Source organism: Palaemon carinicauda, chromosome 17, assembly GCF_036898095.1.
Source record: "Palaemon carinicauda isolate YSFRI2023 chromosome 17, ASM3689809v2, whole genome shotgun sequence".
Taxonomy (NCBI): domain Eukaryota; kingdom Metazoa; phylum Arthropoda; class Malacostraca; order Decapoda; family Palaemonidae; genus Palaemon; species Palaemon carinicauda.
The window spans coordinates 51,333,844-51,356,166 of NC_090741.1; the positions used below are offsets into that span (position 1 = coordinate 51,333,844).

Genomic DNA, 22,323 nt, shown 5'->3' on the forward strand with positions numbered 1-22,323 from the left:
CCCTGCAGTGTCTACTTTAATGGCAGGATTCCATGGGCAGCCTCCTAATGGCTTTCTGGATCAACCAATGGTCCACTGCTGTCACCTACTTTGCTGCTACTTAGGATTTGTCAAATCCTAAAATGACAAAGTATGGCAAGTTGGTTCTGTTTGGTGGTGAGGCAGTGATCTTCATGGCACATCAGTCAGCTAACAAATGGGCCCTGAAGAAGAGGGATGGCTTTTTTTACTGATTCTTTGGGCAAATTGAAGGTGATGGTTAGTATGCGACTGGAGCAACTGAGGTTAGCAATGCCTTGGCCAATCATTTCTCCAGTGTATCATGCAAGTGTGAAGCAGCTCCGGGTTACCTTTATAGAAGCATTGGTGAATGGAAAGTGCTAAATTTTGCAACAGAAAATGAGGAATCTTTCAATGTTCTTTTACTTAAAGGGAATTTGAATCCGCACTTGCTACTTGCAATGATACAGCCCCTGGACCCGATGGAATTCTATATGCAATGATTAAACATGTACATGTAAATATTGGGTACTTTATTTTAAGCATTATTAACAGAATAAGGAATGAACATAGTTATCTAAGTGTTTGGGAACTAGCCATTATTTTAGCTCTTTTAAAACCCAGTTAGGATAAGATTTTTAGCAGGAAGTTATCGACCAATTGCATTGATATATTTTTTTTATGTAGATCATGGAGAAGATGGTCCAAGAAAGACTGATGTAGTACTTGGAGAAGTTTGGTATTTTATCGCCTATGCATTGTGGATTTAAGAAAATGCACTCAATATCTGATTTGTTGGTATGACTTAGTCCTCTATTTGTGAAGCCTTTGCTTCCAAACAGTACCATGTAAGTTTTTTTTTTTTTTTTTTTTTTTCTTTTAAATTGCATATGATTCTGCTTGGAGATATGGTATACTTAAAACCATTCATAATTTGGGATTGAGAGGAGAGCTACCATTGTTCATTCAAGGATTTTTTTCATATGGATTTTTTTCAGGTTAGAGTAGGTGAATCTCTGTCAGAGAGGAAATGTCAGAAAGAAGGAGTTCCCCAGGGTAGTGTGCTAAATGTAACTTTATTTGCAATTGAAATTAATAGGATATCCTCTGTCTTTCCCCAAGATGTTCTTTGTAGATGATCTCTCCATATCATTTGCTGGAGATAGAATGGCAATGGTTGAGGGAAAACTATAACTCTCAATTGACAAAATAATTCAGTGAGATGATATGAATGGATTTAAGTTTGCGAAAAGCAAAACTGTCGTTGTCCATTTCTGTCGTATTCGGGGAGTGCATCCAGACATGGATATATACCTCAAAGGTCAACAGATCCCATGTGTAAGTGAAGCTAGATTTTTAGGATTGATAAATAACAGCAGGCTGACACAGATTCCTCAATTGAAAGCCTTAAAAGTGAAATGTCTTGAGCGTCTGAAAAAAAATATTTTTTTAAAGTTTTGTCCCATATATCTTAGGGGAGATCAAGAGGTAGACCACGTAAACGCTGGAGGGATGGAATTAAAGAGATTTTGACAAAGAACAGCATGCCAACAATTGAACAGCTGAGAAGAGAGGGAATTTTTGACAACAGAATTGAGTGGAGAAGACAACTGATTCCACTGACAGGCTGAAAGCCTACCTGGGAGTGGAAGTGAAGTGAAGTGATCTTAGGGGGCAGACTGCAAAACTCGTTTAAAGTTATAAAAGGCTTTAATTTTTTCAGAAATTAGTTATGGGTGTGAAATATACTCCTCAGCCACCCCAAGTCAACTAACGATTTTAGATTCTATACACCATACTGGTATTAGATTGTCCACAGGAGCCCTTAGAACTTTGCCTATCCCAAGCCTTGTTGTTGACGCTTGAGAATTACCTTAAGAAATTTACCAAAATTCTTCTATTGTTCAGTATTGGTTTAGGTTACAAAGACTTCATAATTCTTTAGCCTATCAGACTGCAAACCTTGTAAGGCCTTGTAGATATTCTGAGTTGCACCCAAAATCTCAACCTTATAGTTTTCCGGTAAAAACATTGGTAAACAGTATTCATAAAACAAACATGACTAACTTAGAAGCCAGGTATCTTTTCATGGAACATGTTGAAGAACACAGGGAAGTGACTTTTATATACAGTATACTGATGGCTCAAGATCTGATGCATTTAATTGTAGAGGTGCACTTCTTATAGTATCTTCTATATTTACTGCCGAACTATATGGTATACTAACCGCTATTGAAAAAATAGCATTAAGAGATGAGGGTCATTTTACCATCTTTAGTGATGATGCAAGAATTATCCTACAAACTTTAGAAGTTTTTAATGCCAGTAACCCTTTAGTTTGAAAAATTTTAGAATGGCTTTTTATTATTGGGGTGAGAGGTATAACAGTTCAATTTTACTGGGTTCTGACAATCGGAAGTGTGTCTGAAAATCAGGAGGCAGATTAACCCTTTTACCCCCAAAGGACGTACTGGTACGTTTCACAAAACTTGTCCCTTTACCCCCATGGACGTACCGGTAGGTCCTTGCATAAAAATGCTATAAAAATTTTTTTTTTCATATTTTTGATAATTTTTTGAGAAAATTCAGGCATTTTCCAAGAGAATGAGACCAACCTGACCTCTCTATGAAAAAAATTAAGGCTATTACTGTAGAGCAATTTAAAAAAATATACTGCAAAATGTGCTGGGGGAAAAAATAACCCCTTGGGGGTTAAGGGGTGGAAATTTCCAAAGAGCCTGGGGGTAAAAGGGTTAACTGGCAAAGAGTGTTGCAGAGGAGTTGCTACCAAGAAGGTATCCCATCCTCTGTAATGATTTGTTTACCCAGCATCAAGAATTTTATTTATAATAATTGGCAATAGCATTGGGATGGCTTAGTTGCTAATAATATGAGAGAGATAACAAATGTTACATCTCCTTGGAGGTGTAACATAATGACCTGAAAATGGTAGACCACTCTTCGTGGTCTCCGCATTGGTCACACCCGGTTGACACAAGTTTCTGCTAACTGACCAACACCAGCCATATTGCGACGACTGTTTGATACTCTTGACAGTAAGGCATTTGTTGACCGGATGCCCCACTTATAGCACCAAAAGAAATACAGTAGATATCTGTTTAAGGCTCGAGGTGAGGAGGGCATGTTCATCCTTGCCAAGATCCTTGGACAGGATGTGTTGTACTATGCCAGCGGTATTTTTAGATTTATTTCCGAGCAAGTCTTCTGAAAGCTATTAAAATTCTCTAAGGACACCCTCACTTTCATGGTTTTAAATTGAATATTTTTTAATCTCTATTTATAACAAATGATGTCAGGATGCGAAAGAATTTCAAATCAATCAATTATGGTTAGTTTTCCGGCAAGTCGGGAAATATATCGATGGTAAAGAGCTCAAGATTTGTATCCATCCATATACCAAGGCACTTCCCCCAATTTTGGGGGGTAGCCGAAACCAACAATGAAACAAAACAAAAGGGGGACCTCTACTCTCTACGTTCCTTCAGCCTAACCAGGGACTCAACCGAGTTCAGCTGGTACTGCTAGGGTGCCACAGCCCAACCTCCCACATTATCCACCACAGATGAAGCTTCATAATGCTGAATCCCCTACTGCTGCTACCTCTTTGTATAATTAGGAAAATTACAGATTACTTACAAATTTTTCATATTTCAGTATCATTTTTTTTTTCTGGTTTGATACTGTACCTTTATTATATAATCTTATATATTTAGTCGATGTCTCACAGGATGTAGATACAGGAGAGGAGGTTCCTAGCCCCCTCGTCCCGTCCCTTTTAGAGAGTAGAGGTCCCCTTTTTGTTTTTGTTTCTTTGTTGATGTCGGCTACCCCCCAAAATTGGGGGAAGTGCCTTGGTATATGTATGTATGTATATATTTAGTTCATAAAATTTTTTGTTTCTTTTCATTCAAGATATTTTGTATGGCCGAGAGTTTGTCATCAAGGTCAATAGCAACAGGAGGATGGCGTTCTTTTGCCAGGTATGTATCATTTGTTCCGTAATACTTTCAGTAAGCTTTTCCGTTAGGTGTTCGGTTAAGGTAGGTGGGAACGCAAGGGAGGCTGGAAAGCGATGTGGTAATTGGGGAGAGTGTCACGGAAGTAAAGGCATGCGATTGGATAGAGAGAGAGAGAGAGAGAGAGAGAGAGAGAGAGAGAGAGAGAGAGAGAGAGAGAGAGAGAGAGAGAGAGAGAGAGAGAGAGAGTGTCTGTGTGTGTTATAAGGAGTTACAAGAATTTTGGATGTCACAAAGACACTCTCTCTCTCTCTCTCTCTCTCTCTCTCTCTCTCTCTCTCTATATATATATATATATATATATGTTTTATTAAAAGGGTGGGGGGAAATTTCACACCCAATTACTTGACACCCTGTTTGGTAAACAGTTATTGTATTTTAAAATGTATTGAGTTGAAACTAAGACTTGATAAAATAGAATTAGGAAGGCTTAAAGATGAAAGGGTTTGAAAATCACTTTAAATGGTTTTATATTTTGACTCGGGTAGCTATATTAATGGCCTTTATTCCAGAAGATTTTTAAAACCGACACTAGCCCTATTAATTTATAAAAATTCACATAGGATTCTATCTTTGTTTTACAGGCGTGTCAGAAGGATATGACGAGTGAGAAGGCAGTATCTGATCATTGTTATTCAGGAGCTCACCTAAAGGTAGTATGGAAGAACGCTTTTGGAATCTATCAAACCATTTTTATAGCTATTTCCACGTGGATGCAAACCTTCCGTTCATTAATATAGGGAATGTTTATGAATAGTACTTACCTGGAAGTTATATATATATAGCTGAGTCTCCGACTTCGGCAGAGATAACCTGAAGCTATATATATATAACTGCCAGGTAAGTATTCATAAAACTTTGTTTTAAATATTTAACTTAGCCGGTGAATATATAGCTGCAACTCTGTTGCTCGACAGACAAACTCTACGGAAAAACTCGCCAGCGATCGCTACACAGGTTGCGGGTGTGCCCAACAGCGCCATCTGTCGACCAGATACCCAGCTCTTATGTAAACAAAGACTCAATTTTCTCTCTGTCGACGTGTCGACAAGACGTACTTTACTCGCTGTTGAAACCTGGAGTTTTTCCCATCATCTTTGGTGAAGTACTATATTCTGGTTTGAGCTTTCGCAGTGCAGGTGTTTTATCTTCATCTTAAATCTTGAACTCGTTTTGGATAGATTTAATTTTGGTGACAAAGAGAGTATGGACTTTCTTTCACTTTTAAATGGCCGACCCTTCCCTTAGACGGAAGTGTGTTTAGGCTTTTAGTAATTATCTTATCACGTTATAAATTAATTATAGATTTTCCTCTTCGATTAACTTTCCATTTATAATAAACATAAAAAATAAATTTTAATGTTTTGTTTATATGCGACCTTTCCTGAGAGTAGGCGGTCCTAACTTGGAAACCGAAGTTAATCAACGTTGAGCCCTTTATATCGTAAATAGCTTTTAAAGAGCTAAGGATTTAAAACTTTTTAAATGAAATATTTTATGAAAGAATTTCTTTGAATAGTCTTCGTACCTTTTTCAAAGATGAACTAACGTTTAGTTTATTTATGCTACGCAGTTGTTGACGTTCAGGACGTTCAACATGCGCTCTATCGTTACGATAGAGAGAGAGTGTATCACGGTTTCACTTTGCAGAAAGAGTAAATCGATTCTGACGTTTTGTTCATTCTTTCTAAGCTTAAATGTTTTAAATTCTATTTTAAAGGAACTTTTTAATTGAAAAACCTTTCAGTTTTTTCCTTTGGTCAAATAACATGTTTTTTTTTGACGAAATGTAATTGGGCTCTTCTCTTAGGTGCGAAATCAAGAAAGAAAGAGAGAGAGAGATAGAGACGGAGGGAGAGAGAGGAGAGAAAACGTTCCGTTCAAGCGGGTAACGTTGTTCTCGAGTTGCTCTCGTCCCTAGTCTCGGTACGGGGAGAAAGGATAAAACATTTTTAGTTTTTTATTCTCGTCCCCAGGCTATGTGCAGTTAGAGATTGAAAACGTAGTTTTGAAGGAACTAGTGTTCAGTCTCTTCCCCAGCCACTGAAAATTTTATCTTAAAATATGTTTTCTGTTTTTTGCTGGTATTAATGAGCTTGCATTATACGACTTATTTAGCAATTACTACCTTTTAATGAAGGGTAGAATTGCGTGTTTCAGGTAGAAATCAGTAAAAGTTTCGATTTCAGTGAAATAAGTGCAAAACAGAAAATCGAAGTGATAAAGTGATATTGCGCAAAGTGTTACAGTGTTGCGTCCGAGGGTTCGTCTGTTCGTGCCTGTCGTTCACCTAGTCCGGGACCTCTTGCAAGCTCCCAAACAGGGGAGAAGTAATGTCGAACAACTTATGGGTTCGAGAGGCCTTGATCAACGAACAGACGTTTCCCTCTATGGTATCGGGTGTATCTTACCAAGATCTCCCCTACCATAAGACGAGAGAGACGTTTTTTCTCCTCGTCATCCAAAGGCTTTTCGCATAAGAAACCTGTCACAAGGTTTCGAAGCCCTTAAGCGAAAGTCAGTCCTTTCAGGACAGGTCCAGCGTCCTGGTTACAGTTATTAGGACAGCTCTGACCCTATGCAGTCATCGGATAACTGCTCGCCGCCTAACAAAAGCGTAACACAGACTCCGAGTCTTTTTTGTTGGCAAAGTGTTGCGGTCACAGACGTTACCCTCGTCTCTTACCACAACCATTTCCGTTGATCCTTAATGGGTTGTATGGCAAGACATGCAGAATATGCTTGCCTCCCTTATGGAAGACTATTCTGCCGATTAGTCCGTTGAGTCTAGCCGTTTATCTCATCGAGATCCTGGCTTTCAGCCAACCTAACGTTCCTTTGTGCTTCCTGTTGACGTTGGCGTAGCTAAGTCACGTCAGTCAGGTTGTTTAGAACCACACTCGATGCGGTCTCGTGTGGATTTTCAGCCGCATTTGGACGTTAGGCCACTTGCTGATGCTCCTGTTGACGTTCAAGACGTTCGCTAACAATCAGAGTTGACTTGTTTTGACGCTGTGCGTCAACCTCCGCATTCTAGAGTTGTTTTGACTGCTCAGTCTAGGCAGTCAAAGCAGTCTCGAGTGGACGCTGTGCGTCCTCACGCACCTGTTGTGGTTGACAGTTCAGTTGTTGACAGTTCACAGACTGTCAAGCAGTTACATGACGTTGCGTCCTGGTCCGCTACTAATGCACCAGTGAGTGTGGACTCTGCTTGTAAAGCATTGCCACCACGGTAGGTCTCTCCCTTGCTTGAGACTCAGCTTTTATCGGACAAGGTTCCTGTAGATGAGGAAGTTGCTGTTCCCCCTCCTACTGATATTCCCTTGAGGACTCTGTCAGATGGAGAGGAGCCTAAAGCTGCTTAGCCCTCTATGGACTTTAATTAAATCAGGATGATTTTTTTTAAGGATCTTTGTCCGGATCTTTTTGTAACTGCTGCTCCTCGTTCGCCTAAACGTCAGAGCTTACATTAGGCCTAGCTACTTCGAAGCCGTTGTTTTTAAGCTAGTGCTCTCTCGCTCTCCTAGAGAGCTTTACGTTGGCTAGGCGACTGGTTTATCACCAGGAGGAGTTTGGGGGATACAGCCTTTGCTTTCCCTTCTTTTAAACTGGCTTATAGAGCGAGAGTCTGATATGACACGAGAGAAGTTCTCGACTTGGGAGTTCATGCCTCTGCCCAGATAGACTTCTCAAATCTCGTAGACTCTCCCTGGCGCCTGGCCAGGAGACGCTCCAATTTTTTACAGGTCAACTTCACAGCTGTTTTCGAGCCTTTGAAGTTTTGCTGTACAATTATGTCATGCATAAACAAGGCTTTCAGGGATGGAAAGCGGTACCGCCTCAGTCGCTAACCCCGTCTGTTGCCGCACCTGCTCCCGTAGACCCTAAATGGGCTTTGCTGCAAGACATGCAGTCCAAGCTTGCGTCCTTGATACAGGACTTTAATGCGGAGAAGGTTGCTGCCGAACCTTCTGGCCAACAACCCTCCAACCGGTCGGTTGTGCGTCCTGTTGACGCTGAGGTAACCTTCTCGCGTCTGCCAGTTGAGGTGGTTCCTCCACCGATGCGACCCAGTGTGGGTTGCCAGCCGCACGTTGACGTTAAGCGACGCTCGGAGGTGGTTGTTGACGTTCAGGACGTTCAACAACCAGCAGAGGTGACTTGTTTTGACGCAGTGCGTCAACCTCAGCAACCCGGTATGGTGTTGACTGCACAACCCAGACGGTCTAGACAGTCTCGGGTGGACGCTGTGCTTCCTCGCGCACCCATGGTTGTTGACAGTTCACAGACTGTGCAGCAGTTCCATGATGTTGCGTCCGGCTCCGTCACGCATGCACCAGTGCTACCGGTCTCAGCGAGCCAGACGTTGCCCACTCCGTTGCCGTTTCCTCATCAGTTTTCGGATGAGGAACCCTCTGATGAGGACGTTGCTGAACAACAAGACGATCAGCCCCCAGAATAGATCAAGCCCTGCTATCCATCCAGAAGATGCTGAAGAAGGAACGCTGCTCAGTCAGGCTGTGGATGAGTCTGGTAGGGACGCTGTCATCCGTGGAACAATTTGTGTCACTAGGAAGACTACACCTCCGTCCTCTTCAATACCATCTAGCTTTTCACTGGAAAAAGGACAAGACGCTAGAAGCGGTCTCGATCCCGATTTCCGAAAAGATAAAGTCTTGTCTGACTTGGTGGAAGGACAATATCAACCTAAGAGAGGGTCTTCCCCTGGCTGTTCAGACTCCCAACCACGTTCTCTTCTCGGACGCATCGGACGTGGGCTGGGGCGCGACACTAGACGGTCGGGAATGCTCAGGACTGTGGAACTCGAGTCAGAGGAGCTTGCATATCAACTGCAAGGAGCTGTTGGCAGTACATCTGCCCTTGAAAAGCTTCAAGTCTCTCCTTCGAGGCAAAGTGGTGGAAGTAAACTCGGACAACACCACGGCCTTGGCGTACATCTCCAAACAAGGAGGTACCCACTCACTGACGTTGTACGAGATCGCAAGGGACCTGCTCATCTGGTCAAAAGGTCAAGACATCTCCCTAGTAACGAGGTTCATCCAAGGCGACTTGAACGTCATAGCAGATTGTCTCAGTCGGAAAGGGCAAGTAATTCCAACCGAATGGACCCTCCACAAGGATGTGTGCAAGAGACTTTGGGCCACTTGGGGTAAACCATCCATAGATCTCTTTGCAACCTCGCTGACCAAGAGGCTTCCAATCTATTGCTCTCCAGTCCCGGACCCAGCAGCAATACATATAGATGCTTTCCTCCTAGATTGGTCACATCTGGATCTCTACGCATTCCCACCGTTCAAGATTGTCAACAAGGTACTGCAGAAGTTCGCCTCTCACGAAGGGACAAGGTTGACGTTAGTTGCTTCCCTCTGGCCCGCGAGAGAATGGTTCACCGAGATACTTCGATGGTTAGTAGACGTTCCCAGAAGTCTTCCTCTAAGGGTAGACCTTCTACGTCAGCCACACGTAAAGAAGGTACTCCAAAGCCTCCACGCTCTTCGTCTGACTGCCTTCAGACTATCGAAAGACTCTCGAGAGCTAGAGGCTTTTCGAAGGAGGCAGCCAGTGCGATTGCTAGAGCAAGGAGAGCGTCTTCCATTAGAGTCTACCAATTGAAGTGGGAAGTCTTCCGAGACTGGTGCAAGTCAGTTTCTGTATCCTCGACCAGTACCTCTGTAGCTCAAATAGCTGATTTTCTCTTATACCTGAGAAAAGGACGATCCCTTTCAGCTCCCACTATCAAGGGCTACAGAAGTATGTTGGCATCGGTCTTCCGGCATAGAGGCTTAGATCTTTCTAAACATAAAGATCTGCAAGACCTCCTTAAGTCTTTTGAGACCACCAAGGAGCGTCGTTTGGCTACCCCTGGATGGAATTTAGACGTGGTACTAAGATTCCTCATGTCAGACAGGTTGGAGCCGTTACAATCAGCCTCCCTGAAAGATCTCACTCTTAAGACTCTTTTCCTGGTATGCTTAGCCTCGGCTAAAAGAGTCAGTGAGATTCATGCCTTCAGCAAGAACATCGGATTTTCGTCGGAAAAAGCCACTTGTTCGCTGCAACTTGGTTTTCTAGCCAAAAATGAGCTGCCTTCTCGGCCTTGGCCTAAATCTTTCGATATTCCCAGCTTATCGGAGATCGTAGGCAATGAACTAGAAAGAGTCTTATGCCCTGTTAGAGCTCTTAAGTTCTATTTAAAGCGTACTAAACCTTTACGAGACCAATCTGAAGCTTTATGGTGTTCAGTTAAGAAACCATCCTTGCCTATGTCAAAGAATGCTTGGTCAGACTTTATCAGATTGTTAATACGAGAAGCTCATTCACATCTGAGTGAGGAAGACCGAACTTTGCCTAAGGTGAAGACGCACGAAGTTAGAGCTGTAACAACTTCCGTGGCCTTTAAGCAAAATATATCTCTGCAAAGTATAATGGACGCAACCTATTGGAGAAGCAAGTCAGTGTTCGCGCCATTTTACTTGAAAGATGTCCAGTCTCTTTACGAGAACTGCTACACACTGGGACCATTCGTAGCAGCGAGTGCAGTAGTGGGTGAGGGCTCAACCACTACAATTCCCTAATTCCATATCCTTTTAATCTGTCTCTTGAAATGTTGTTTTTTATGGGTTGTCCGGAAGGCTAAGAAGCCTTTCGCATCCTGGTTGATTTGGCGGGTGGTCAAAGTCATTTCTTGAGAGCGCCTAGATTAGGGGTTTGATGAGGTCCTGTTGTATGGGTTGCAACCCTTGATACTTCAGCTCCTAGGGGTCGATCAGCATCCTAAGAGGATCGCGAGGCTCCGTAAGGAAGACGTACTTAAAAGGCAGAGTAATTGTTCAAGTCGACTTCCTTACCAGGTACCTATTTATTTTGTTTTTGTTATTTTGATAACTTCTAAAATGAAATAAAAAACTCTTAGCTCATAAAATGTAAACATATATTACTGGTCTCTACCCACCATCCTGGGTGTGAATCAGCTATATATTCACCGGCTAAGTTAAATATTTAAAAATGATATTTTAATTATAAAATAAATTTTTGAATATACTTACCCGGTGAATATATAAATTAAACGACCCTCCCTTCCTCCCCAATAGAGACGCAGTGGGACGAGGAGAAAATTGAGTCTTTGTTTACATAAGAGCTGGGTATCTGGTCGACAGATGGCGCTGTTGGGCACACCCGCAACCTGTGTAGCGATCGCTGGCGAGTTTTTCCGTAGAGTTTGTCTGTCGAGCAACAGAGTTGCAGCTATATATTCACTGGGTAAGTATATTCAAAAATTTATTTTATAATCAAAATATCATTTTTATTATAAAAAACTCCATTTTTATGAATAGTACTTACCTGGCAGTTATATATATATAGCTTCAGATTATCTCTGCCGAAGTCGGAGACTCAGCAATATATATATAACTGCCCGGTAAGTATTCATAAAACTTTGTTTTATCATAAAAATTCATGTTTACAGCTTACCTTGCACGCCTGTTAAATCATTTGAGGCAGTTTACGACAGGTGGTAAGTGAGGTCGAGTAGTCTGCCCACTCTTTAAAGACTTTTCACTTTTGTCTCTGGCCACAACAATTACATAAACACTGTTGTGTCCTGCTTAACCCTTTTACCCCCAAAGGACGTACTGGTACGTTTCACAAAACCCATCCCTTTACCCCCATGGACGTACCGGTATGTCCTTGCAAAAAAATGCTATTTAAGATTTTTTTTTCTATATTTTTGATAATTTTTTGAGAAAATTCAGGCATTTTCCAAGAGAATGAGACCAATCTGACCTCTCTATGACAAAAATTAAGGCTGTTAGAGCAATTTAAAAAAAATATACTGCAAAATGTGCTTGAAAAAAAAATAACCCTTGGGGGTTAAGGGTTGGAAATTTCCAAATACCCGGGGGGTAAAAGGGTTAATCATTTGAGGCAGTTTACGACAGGTGGTAAGTGAGGCCGAGTAGTCTGCTCACTCTTTAAAGACTTTTCACTTTTGTCTCTGGCCACAACAATTACATAAACACTGTTGTGTCCTGTTTAAGGCTGTTTCATCATTTTCTTAGATTGAAATGTTGATTTTGGCTTCCTTTTAACCCTTTTACCCCCAGGCTTTTTGGAAATTTCCAACCCTTAACCCCCAGGGGGTTATTTTTTTTCCCCTCACATTTTGCAGTATATTATTTTTAAATTGCTCTAACAGCCTTAATTTTTGTCATAGAGAGGTTAGGTTGGTCTCATTCTCTTGGAAAATGCCTGAATTTTCTCAAAAAATTATCAAAAATATGAAAAAAAAAATTTTTATAGCATTTATTTGCAAGGACGTAGCGGTACGTCCATGGGGGTAAAGGGATGGCTTTTGTGAAACGTACCAGTACGTCCTTTGGGGGTAAAAGGGTTAATGATAAAGCAAAGTAGGAATGTGGATGTTAGTTTTTGGTAATTTAGTAATTTAGTATCCTTCCAAGGGACCTCATTGCACACCTTTGTGCAGATGGTGACCACGGATTGATAGCCGATTTGACAAGCCTCTGGAATCAAGGGACAGGGCTCTAGTTTAATGTTCACCATGATCGGCAGTGAGATGAGTTCTTGGTACTCCTGTATGTAATTTGGTTGGTGCCAGATATCTTTCTCTCCCTAAGGACCTGATGACAAGCAGCGGGGTTCTTCATTGACCCCTGATTATATTGCTGGTTTTGTCCTTGGTCATCCTCCATTGTCCCTGATTATATTGCTGGTTTTGTCCTTGGTCATCCTCCATTGTCCCTTATATTACTGGTTTTGTCCTTGGTCATCCTCCATTGTCCCTGATTATATGGCTGGTTTTGTCCTTGGTCATCCTCCATTGTCCCTTATATTACTGGTTTTGTCCTTGGTCATCCTCCATTGTCCCTGATTATACTGTATTGCTGGTTTTGTCCTGGGTCATCCTCCATTGTCCCTGATTATATTACTGGTTTTGTCCTTGGTCATCCTCCATTGTCCCTGATTATATTGCTGGTTTTGTCCTTGGTCATCCTCCATTGTCCCTGATTATATTACTGGTTTTGTCCTTGGTCATCCTCCATTGTCCCTGATTATATTACTGGTTTTGTCCTTGGTCATCCTCCATTGTCCCTGATTATATTGCTGGTTTGTCCTTGGTTATCCTCCATTGTCCCTGATTATATTACTGGTTTTGTCCTTGGTCATCCTCCATTGTCCCTGATTATATTACTGGTTTTGTCCTTGGTCATCCTCCATTGTCCCTGATTATATTGCTGGTTTTGTCCCTGGTCATCCTCCATTGTCCCTGATTATATTACTGGTTTTGTCCTTGGTCATCCTCCATTGTCCCTGATTATATTGCTGGTTTTGTCCCTGGCCGTCCTCCATTGTCCCCGATTATATTACTGGTTTTGTCCTTGGTCATCCTCCATTGTCCCTGATTATATTGCTGGTTTTGTCCCTGGCCGTCCTCCATTGTCCCTGATTATATTGCTGGTTTTGTCCTTGATGAAAGATCTATTTAACATTGCTACTGTTCATAAAATATTTTAATTTGATTGTTCACTGTATACATGGGTAAGAGTGGTAGAAAAGGTATTAATGGATTATGTGTTGATAACTAAAAGAATGTTTGGAAGATTGAAAGACATGCACATGTTTAGGGGTGTGGCTAACGATATGTCGGATCATTTTTTGGTGGAAGGAAAATTAGTTGTAGCAAAAGAGTGGGGGAATAGAGTAGGTGGTTGTAAAAGGGAGCTAGTGAGGGTTGAAGAGCTAATAAAACCGGGGGTAAAAAGTTAATATCAAGAAAGGTTGAAAATGGCATATGACGAAGTGAAAGTAAGAGAAACGGGAAGTTTAGAGGAGGAGTAGAAGTTCATAAAAGAAAATTTTTTGGGATTGCAAGTGATGTATGTGGCAAAGTGTGTTGGAGGCAGCATGAGGAAGGGCAGTGAAAGGTGGAACGAAGGAGTGAAGGTAAAAGTGGAAGAGAAAAAGAGAGCTTTTGAAGAATGGCTGCAGATTAATAGTGTAGAGAAGTATGAAAGATAGAGAGAAAAATGGGGAAGTAAAGTGCAAGGTAAGTGAGGTAAAGAGGGCAGCTGACCTGAGGTTGGGTCAGGGATTGGGTCATTCATATGAAGAGAATAAGAAGTAGTTTTGGAAAGAAGTGAAGAGAGTAAGGAAGGCTGGTTCAAGAATTGAAGAGACAGTGAAAGATGGAAATGGAAGGTTGTTAAAAGGAGAGGAGGCAAGGAAAAGGTGGGCGGAATATTTTGAAAGTTTACTGAATGTTGAGGATAATAGGGAGGCAGATATAATTGCTGTTGCAGGTGTTGAGGTGCCGGTGAAGGAAGATGAGAATGAGAGAGAGATTACAAGAGAGGAAGTGAGGAGAGCACTAGATGAAACAAGAGTAGGAAAAGCATCTGGTATGGATGGTGTGAGACCCGAGATGTTGAAGGAAGGGTGTGTGACTGTACTTGAATGGTTGGTGAGATTGTTTGATATGTGTTTTGTGTTGTCAATGATACCAGTAGATTGGGTTTGTGCGTGTATTGTACCACTATACAAGGGTAAGGGAGATGTGCATGAGTGTTGTAATTCAAGGGGTATTAGTTTGTTGAGTGTAGTTTAAAAAGTGTATGGTAGAGTACTGATTAATAGGATTAAGGATAAAACAGAGAATGGAATCTTAGAAGTATAGGGTGGTTTTAGAAGAGGTGGGGATTGTATGAATCAGAATTTTACAGTTAGGCAGATATGCGAGAAATTTTTCAATATTAAACTTACCCGATAATCATGTAGCTGTCAACTCCGTTGCCCGACAGAATTCTACGGGAGGGATACGCCAGCTATCACTATACTAGAAGGGGGTGTACTCACCAGCGCCACCTGTGGCCAGGTACTGCAGTACTTCTTGTTGACACCACCTCACTTTTTCCTCTGTCGTGCTTCCGGCAAGACGTTCTGGGATATGCTTATGATTTTGGAGTATTGTTCACGGTTTTTGGTGAAGTTTTTCTCTAAGATTTCAGCTGTCGCTATACTGGAAACTTTTCTAATTAGCTTAGATAGCTTTTATTTGGTTTTGATTAATGGTTAACGATTTTTTTGCTTGATTTGGAATCCCCCTTGACTAACTCTTTGATTCAAGATGTCTGACCTTTCACAAGCCCCACCCCATAGACGATGTAGGTCTTGTAATAGGCGTGTTCCGAAGGCCTCGGTTGATCCTCACACCGCTTGTTCTGACTGTAGGGAAAGACCCTGTCAGTTGGAAGATCGATGTGAGGAATGCGCCGGACTTTCGGAACTTGAATTTGTTCGATTCCTGAAATATTCAACCAAGTTAGAGAGAGAGAGAGTTAGGAGGAGTTCTTCTCGCTCTTCACTTTTTTCCTCACCTCATGATCCTCAACCTTTTCTTCCCCCTGTAGTGGCTACCCCCGAACCTTCTATTTGTGCTCAACCTGATATGTCCGATGTTTTGCGTGCCATTCAGGCTTTAGGTGACAAAGTGGAATCGGTGGTTAGTGACCATAAGTCTCTTATGGCAGAAGTCAAAGAACTTAAGGTCAAAAGTGCAGTGGGAGGTGATAGTGCCAGTGCTGTGCCAAGTGCTAGTGTCAGTGCGGTGCCAAGTGCTAGTGTCAGTGTCAGTGTGGTGCGTGAGGGTACTTCTGTGCGTGCCAGTCGTCCTCCCAGTCCGGGACCTCTTGCAAGCTCCCAAGCCCAGGGGAGAAGCAATGTCGAAGGGCAAAAGGGTTCGGCAGGCCTTGATCGGCGCACAGAAGTATCCTCGGTGGTTGCGGGCGTGTCTTACAGAGACCGTCACTCCCACCCGCAGACGATTGAGCCCGTCTTTTACTCGTCTGCAGAAGAAATGTCAGGGAGAAAACGCTGGACTCAGGTCTCAAGACCTCTCAAACGCAAAGTCCAGACCTCAAGAGTTCTTCAACCTGGTTGCAGTCATTGGATTAGCTCTGACTCTCCGCAGTCATCAGGTGACTGCACACCTCCTAAGAGAGGTAAGGTGATGCCGCAACAGACCTCATCTTCTGTTAAGGCTTTGCCTCAGCAGACCTTAGCGTCTGTCGACCCCAAGATGACTTTGCTGCAGTCCATGCAGTCACAGCTTGCGGTCTTAATGCGTGAGTGTCAGGCTGAGAAGGTTACACCTCCTCCTGCGATCGCTCCGCCTCACCGCAGTCCAGTCTGCCAGGCGTACGATGTTGAGGTTCCTCAGGGTACCTTACCGCGTACTGAGTTGCCAGTTACCAGCGGTGTGCAGCAACCTCCGCCTTCCTTAAGGCAACCTCAGCAATGGGAGCAGGAGTCTTATGCCTTACTTCCTCCGCTTCCGCTTGCGGTTCCACCAGCGAGGCAACAATCTCTTGAGGTACGACAACCTCTTCCATCCATGAGGCAGCCACCTCAGCACTCGCTGCAGCGACCTCAACCCTCCTCAAGGCGAGAGCCTCAACTCCTTAGGCTAGCACCTCAGGAACCTCAACTCGCGAGACAAGAACTGCGTTCTGCGCAGCCGCTACCTCAACTCTCGCAGCTCACACCTCAGGAACCTCAACTCGTTCCTCAGGAACCTGCTACTGCGCATCCGCAACCCTTACAGCAAGCGCAACTCTTGAGGCAAGAAACTCAGGCTAGGAGTCAGCCACCTCAACCCATGCGCCTACCTTCCTCTTCTCTTCTTGACCAGTCTTTGCAGCCTGAACCTCAGGTTTTAACTCAGCAACAGAGACTTGAGGATGAAACCACAAGCGTTTATGCACCCGCTTGTTCAGATTCTGCTGTTCAGCATACCACTGTTACATTACCTCTCACTTCGCTACACTCTGGTGATGAGGTTTCTGAGGAGGAAGCTGCGCACCTGGATCCCTCATCAGACGTGGAAGAACCCAAGTCTTCTCCTCTACCCATTGACTTTCGTAAGGTCCTGGCTCTTTTCAGAGAGGTATACCCGGACCATTTTGTTTCTGCTACCCCCCGCTCTCCTCCATCTGAGTTTTCGCTGGGCATGCAACCTGTTAAGTCAACTTATACTAAGCTCGTCTTTGCTAGGTCATCTAAGAGAGCTTTAAGAATATTAGGGGAGTGGTTGCAGTCTAAACAGCAACTAGGGAAGACTTCCTTTATGTTCCCACCTACTAAGCTCACTTCTAAGGCGGGCGTATGGTATGCCACAGGAGAGGAACCAGGCTTGGGAGTCCCTGCCTCTGCCCAGGCTGACTTCTCAAGTTTGGTCGACTCTCCTCGTAGATCAGCAATGAGGCGCTCTAAGGTTTGCTGGACCTTCTCCGATTTAGACCACTTCCTAAAGGGTGTATTTCGTGCCTTTGAGATGTTCAATTTTCTAGACTGGTGCCTGGGGGCCCTGAGCAAGAAGACCTCCCCTGCGGACAAGGACTCGGCCATGCTTTTAATGTCCTGCATGGATAAAGCAATTCGGGATGGGTCTGGCGAGCTTGCTTCAATGTTTGTGTCAGGAGTTCTTAAGAAAAGGGAGCAAATTTGCACTTTTCTTTCTTCCAGCATCACACCTTGTCAAAGGTCTCAACTCCTTTTTGCTCCGCTTTCTAAGTTCTTGTTTCCCGAAGAGCTTATCAAGGATTTGTCTGCGGCCCTGATTCAGAAGGACACTCATGATCTTGTGGCCTCTTCAGCTCGTAAGACTAAGGTTGCTCCCTCAGTTCCCAGGACTTACCGCACCCCAGTGGCTGATACTCCTGCTACAAGGTTTATTCCGCCCTTTCGTGGCAGAGCCCCCAGCCGAGGAAGCTCCCGTCCAGACTCTTCCAGGAGCAGGTCTAGGAAAGGTCCCAAGACTACAAAAGGCAAACACTGACTCTCCTCCTCTCCAGACAGCAGTAGGAGCCAGACTCAAGACCTTCTGGCAAGCTTGGGAAAGGAGAGGTGCAGACGCCCAGTCTGTCAGGTGGCTAAGGGAGGGTTACAGGATACCATTCTGCCGCAAACCCCCTCTGACCACTTCTCCCATCAACCTCTCTCCCAACTACAAGGAAAAGGACAAGAGGCTAGCGTTGCACCAGGAGGTGTCGCTCCTGTTACAGAAGAAGGCAGTGGTTATAGTCCGGGACCATCAATCCCCGGGCTTCTACAACCGTCTCTTTCTGGTGGCCAAGAAGACAGGAGGTTGGAGACCGGTGCTGGACGTCAGCGCGCTCAATGCTTATGTCACCAAGCAGACGTTCACTATGGAGACGACGAAGTCGGTCCTAGCAGCGGTCAGGCAGGAGGACTGGATGGTCTCGTTGGATCTGAAAGACGCTTACTTTCACGTTCCTATTCATCCAGACTCCCAACCTTTCCTGAGATTCGTTTTTGGAAAGGTTGTGTACCAATTCCAAGCCCTGTGTTTTGGCCTAAGCACAGCTCCTATGGTGTTTACGCATCTGATGAGGAATATTGCAAAATTCCTCCACTTATCGGACATCAGAGCCTCCCTTTATTTAGACGACTGGCTGTTGAGAGCCTCCACGAGTCGTCGCTGTCTGGAGAGTCTCAACTGGACTTTAGACTTGATCAAGGAACTGGGTCTGTTAGTCAACTTGGAAAAGTCCCAGCTCATTCCCTCCCAATCCATAGTTTACCTGGGAATGGAGATTCGGAGTCAGGATTTTCGGGCTTTTCCATCGGCCCCAAGGATAAGCCAAGCCCTAGATTGCATCCTGAGCATGCTGAAGAGGAACAGTTGCTCGGTGAGACAGTGGATGAGTCTCACAGGGACCCTGTCATCATTAGCCCTGTTCGTCGAGTTAGGGAGACTCCACCTCCGCCCTCTCCAATTCCATCTAGCAGCTCATTGGGACAAGGATTTAACGCTCGAAGCAGTCTCTATCCCTGTCACCAAAGAGATGAAGACCACTCTCTTGTGGTGGAAGACCAACCTCCTTCTCAAGGAGGGCCTATCGTTAGCGATTCAGACCCCCAATCTTCATCTCTTCTCGGATGCATCAGACTCGGGCTGGGGCGCGACCTTGAACGGACAGGAATGCTCGGGAACGTGGAACAGGGAACAGGAATCGCTCCACATCAACTGCAAGGAGCTACTGGCAGTTCATATGGCCCTAATGAACTTCAAGTCCCTCCTGCTAGGCAAGGTGGTGGAGGTGAACTCCGACAACACCACAGCCTTGGCTTACATCTCCAAGCAGGGAGGGACCCATTCGAGGAACCTGTACGAGATAGCAAGGGACCTCCTCATTTGGTCAAGAAGTCTAAACTTCACTCTAGTAACGAGGTTCATTCAGGGCAACATGAACGTCTCAGCAGATCGCCTAAGCAGAAAAGATCAAGTCATCCCCACGGAATGGACCCTTCACAAGAGCGTGTGCAACAGACTTTGGACCTTGTGGGGTCAGCCTACGATAGATCTGTTTGCCACCTCCATGACCAAGAGGCTTCCGTTGTACTGTTCCCCAGTTCCAGACCCAGCAGCAGTTCATGTGGATGCTTTTCTGCTGAATTGGTCCCATCTCGACCTTTACGCATTCCCACCGTTCAAGATCATCAACAGAGTCATTCAGAAGTTCGTCTCGCACGAAGGGACACGGCTGACGCTGGTTGCTCCCCTTTGGCCTGCAAGAGAATGGTTCACAGAGGTACTACAATGGCTGGTCGACGTCCCCAGGACTCTCCCTCTAAGAGTGGACCTTCTACGTCAACCTCACGTAGACAAGGTGCACCCAAACCTCCACGCTCTTCGTCTGACTGCCTTCAGACTGTCGAAAGATTCGCTAGAGCTAGAGGCTTTTCGAAGGAGGCAGCCAGTGCGATTGCCAGAGCAAGGAGGGTATCCACTCATAGAGTCTACCAATCCAAGTGGGAAGTCTTCCGAAGCTGGTGTAGAGCCAATGCAGTTTCCTCTACCAATACCTCTGTAACCCAAATAGCTGACTTCGTATTACATCTAAGGAATGAGAGATCCCTTTCGGCTCCTACGATTAAAGGGTACAGAAGTATGTTGGCTTCAGTTCTCCGCCACAGAGGTTTGGACCTTTCTTCCAACAAGGACCTTCAAGACATCCTTAAGTCTTTTGAGACTTCTAAAGAACGTCGTTTACCCACTCCAGGCTGGAATCTAGACGTAGTCTTAAGGTTCCTTATGTCTCCTAGGTTCGAACCTCTCCAGTCAGCTTCCTTCAAGGACCTTACCCTCAAGACTCTTTTCCTCGTCTGCCTTGCAACAGCTAAAAGAGTCAGTGAGGTTCATGCCTTCAGCAAGAACATTGGGTTCACATCCGAATCTGCAACATGTTCTTTACAGCTCGGATTTTTAGCTAAGAATGAACTTCCTTCACGTCCTTGGCCTAGATCGTTTGAAATTCCTAGCCTTTCCAACATGGTAGGTAACGAGCTAGAAAGAGTTCTTTGCCCTGTCAGAGCTCTGAAATATTATCTTAATAGGTCAAAATCTATACGAGGACAGTCAGAAGCCTTATGGTGTGCAATCAAGAAACCTTCGATGCCCATGTCCAAAAACGGAGTTTCGTATTATATAAGGCTTCTGATTAGAGAAGCCCATTCTCACATGAAGGATGAAGACCTTGCTTTGCTGAAGGTAAGGACCCACGAAGTGAGAGCCGTAGCCACTTCGATGGCCTTTAATAAGAACCATTCTCTGCAGAGCATTATGGATGCAACTTATTGGAGGAGCAAGTCAGTGTTTGCATCATTTTATCTTAAAGATGTCCAGTCTCTTTACGAGAACTGCTACACCCTGGGACCATTCGTAGCAGCGAGTGCAGTAGTAGGTGAGGGCTCAGCCACTACATTCCCTTAATCCCATAACCTTTTTTTAACCTTTCTCTTGAATGCTTTTATTGTGTTTTTTGGGTTGTTACGGTAGGCTAAGAAGCCTTCCGCATCCTTTTTGATTTGGCGGGTGGTCAATTCATTCTTGAGAAGCGCCTGGGTTAGAGGTTGTGTAGAGGTCCTTTAGTATGGGTTGCAGCCCTGTATACTTTAGCACCTTAGAGTTGATTCAGCCTCCTAAGAGGAACGCTGCGCACAGTAAGGAAGACGAACTTAATAAAGGCAGAGTAACGGTTCAAGTCGACTTCCTTACCAGGTACTTATTATTTCATTGTTATTCTGAAATAACTGATTATATGAAATACGGGATACTTAGCTATCCTTTAGTCATGTACACTGGTTTTCACCCACCCCCCTGGGTGTGAATCAGCTACATGATTATCGGGTAAGTTTAATATTGAAAAATGTTATTTTCATTAGTAAAATAAATTTTTGAATATACTTACCCGATAATCATGATTTAATTGACCCACCCTTCCTCCCCATAGAGAACCAGTGGACCGAGGAAAAAGTGAGGTGGTGTCAACAAGAAGTACTGCAGTACCTGGCCACAGGTGGCGCTGGTGAGTACACCCCCTTCTAGTATAGTGATAGCTGGCGTATCCCTCCCGTAGAATTCTGTCGGGCAACGGAGTTGACAGCTACATGATTATCGGGTAAGTATATTCAAAAATTTATTTTACTAATGAAAATAACATATTTAGCAAAAGGTAAGGAGGTGTATGTTGCGTTTATGGATCTGGAGAAAGCGTATGATAGAGTTGATAGGGAAGCAATGTGGAATGTGATGAGGTTATATGGAGTTGGTGGAAGGTTGTTGCAAGCAGTGAAAAGTTTCTACAAAGGTAGTAAAGCATGTGTTAGGATAGGAAATGAAGTGAGCGATTGGTTTCCAGTGAGAGTGGGACTGAGACAGGGATGTGTGATGTCGCCGTGGTTGTTTAACTTGTATGTTGATGGAGTGGTGAAAGAGGTGAATGGTCGAGTGCTTGGACGAGGATTGAAACTGGTAGACGAGAATGACCATGAATGGGAGGTAAATCAGTTGTTGTTTGCAGATGATACTGTACAGGTTGCAGACGCGGAAGAGAAGCTTGGCCGATTAGTGGCAGAATTTTGAAGGGTGTGTGAGAGAAGGAAGTTGAGAGTTAATGTGGGTAAGAGTAAGGGTATGAGATGTACGAGAAGGGAAGGTGGTGCGAGGTTGAATGTCATGTTGAATGGAGAGTTACTTGAGGAGGTGGATCAGTTTAACTACTTGGGGTCTGTTGTTGCAGCAAATGGTGGAGTGGAAGCAGATGTACGTCAGAGAGTGAAGGAAGGGTGCAAACTGTTGGGGGCAGTTAAGGAAGTAGTAAAAAATAGAGGGTTGAGCATGAATGTAAAGAGAGTTCTGTATGAGAAAGTGATTGTACCAACTGTG

The 22,323-nt window shown here is 44.0% G+C and overlaps 1 protein-coding gene across 1 annotated transcript in view; it reads left to right on the plus strand.

Moving 5' to 3' along the window:
- The window catches only part of LOC137656745 (uncharacterized), an 85,007-nt gene that overhangs the window by 13,395 nt on the left and 49,289 nt on the right, over window positions 1–22,323 (plus strand). The window contains exons 3-4 of the mRNA XM_068390995.1: window positions 3,934–4,001; window positions 4,622–4,690. Coding sequence (XP_068247096.1) covers window positions 3,934–4,001; window positions 4,622–4,690 — 137 coding nt within the window. The remainder of the gene's footprint in view (window positions 1–3,933; window positions 4,002–4,621; window positions 4,691–22,323) is intronic.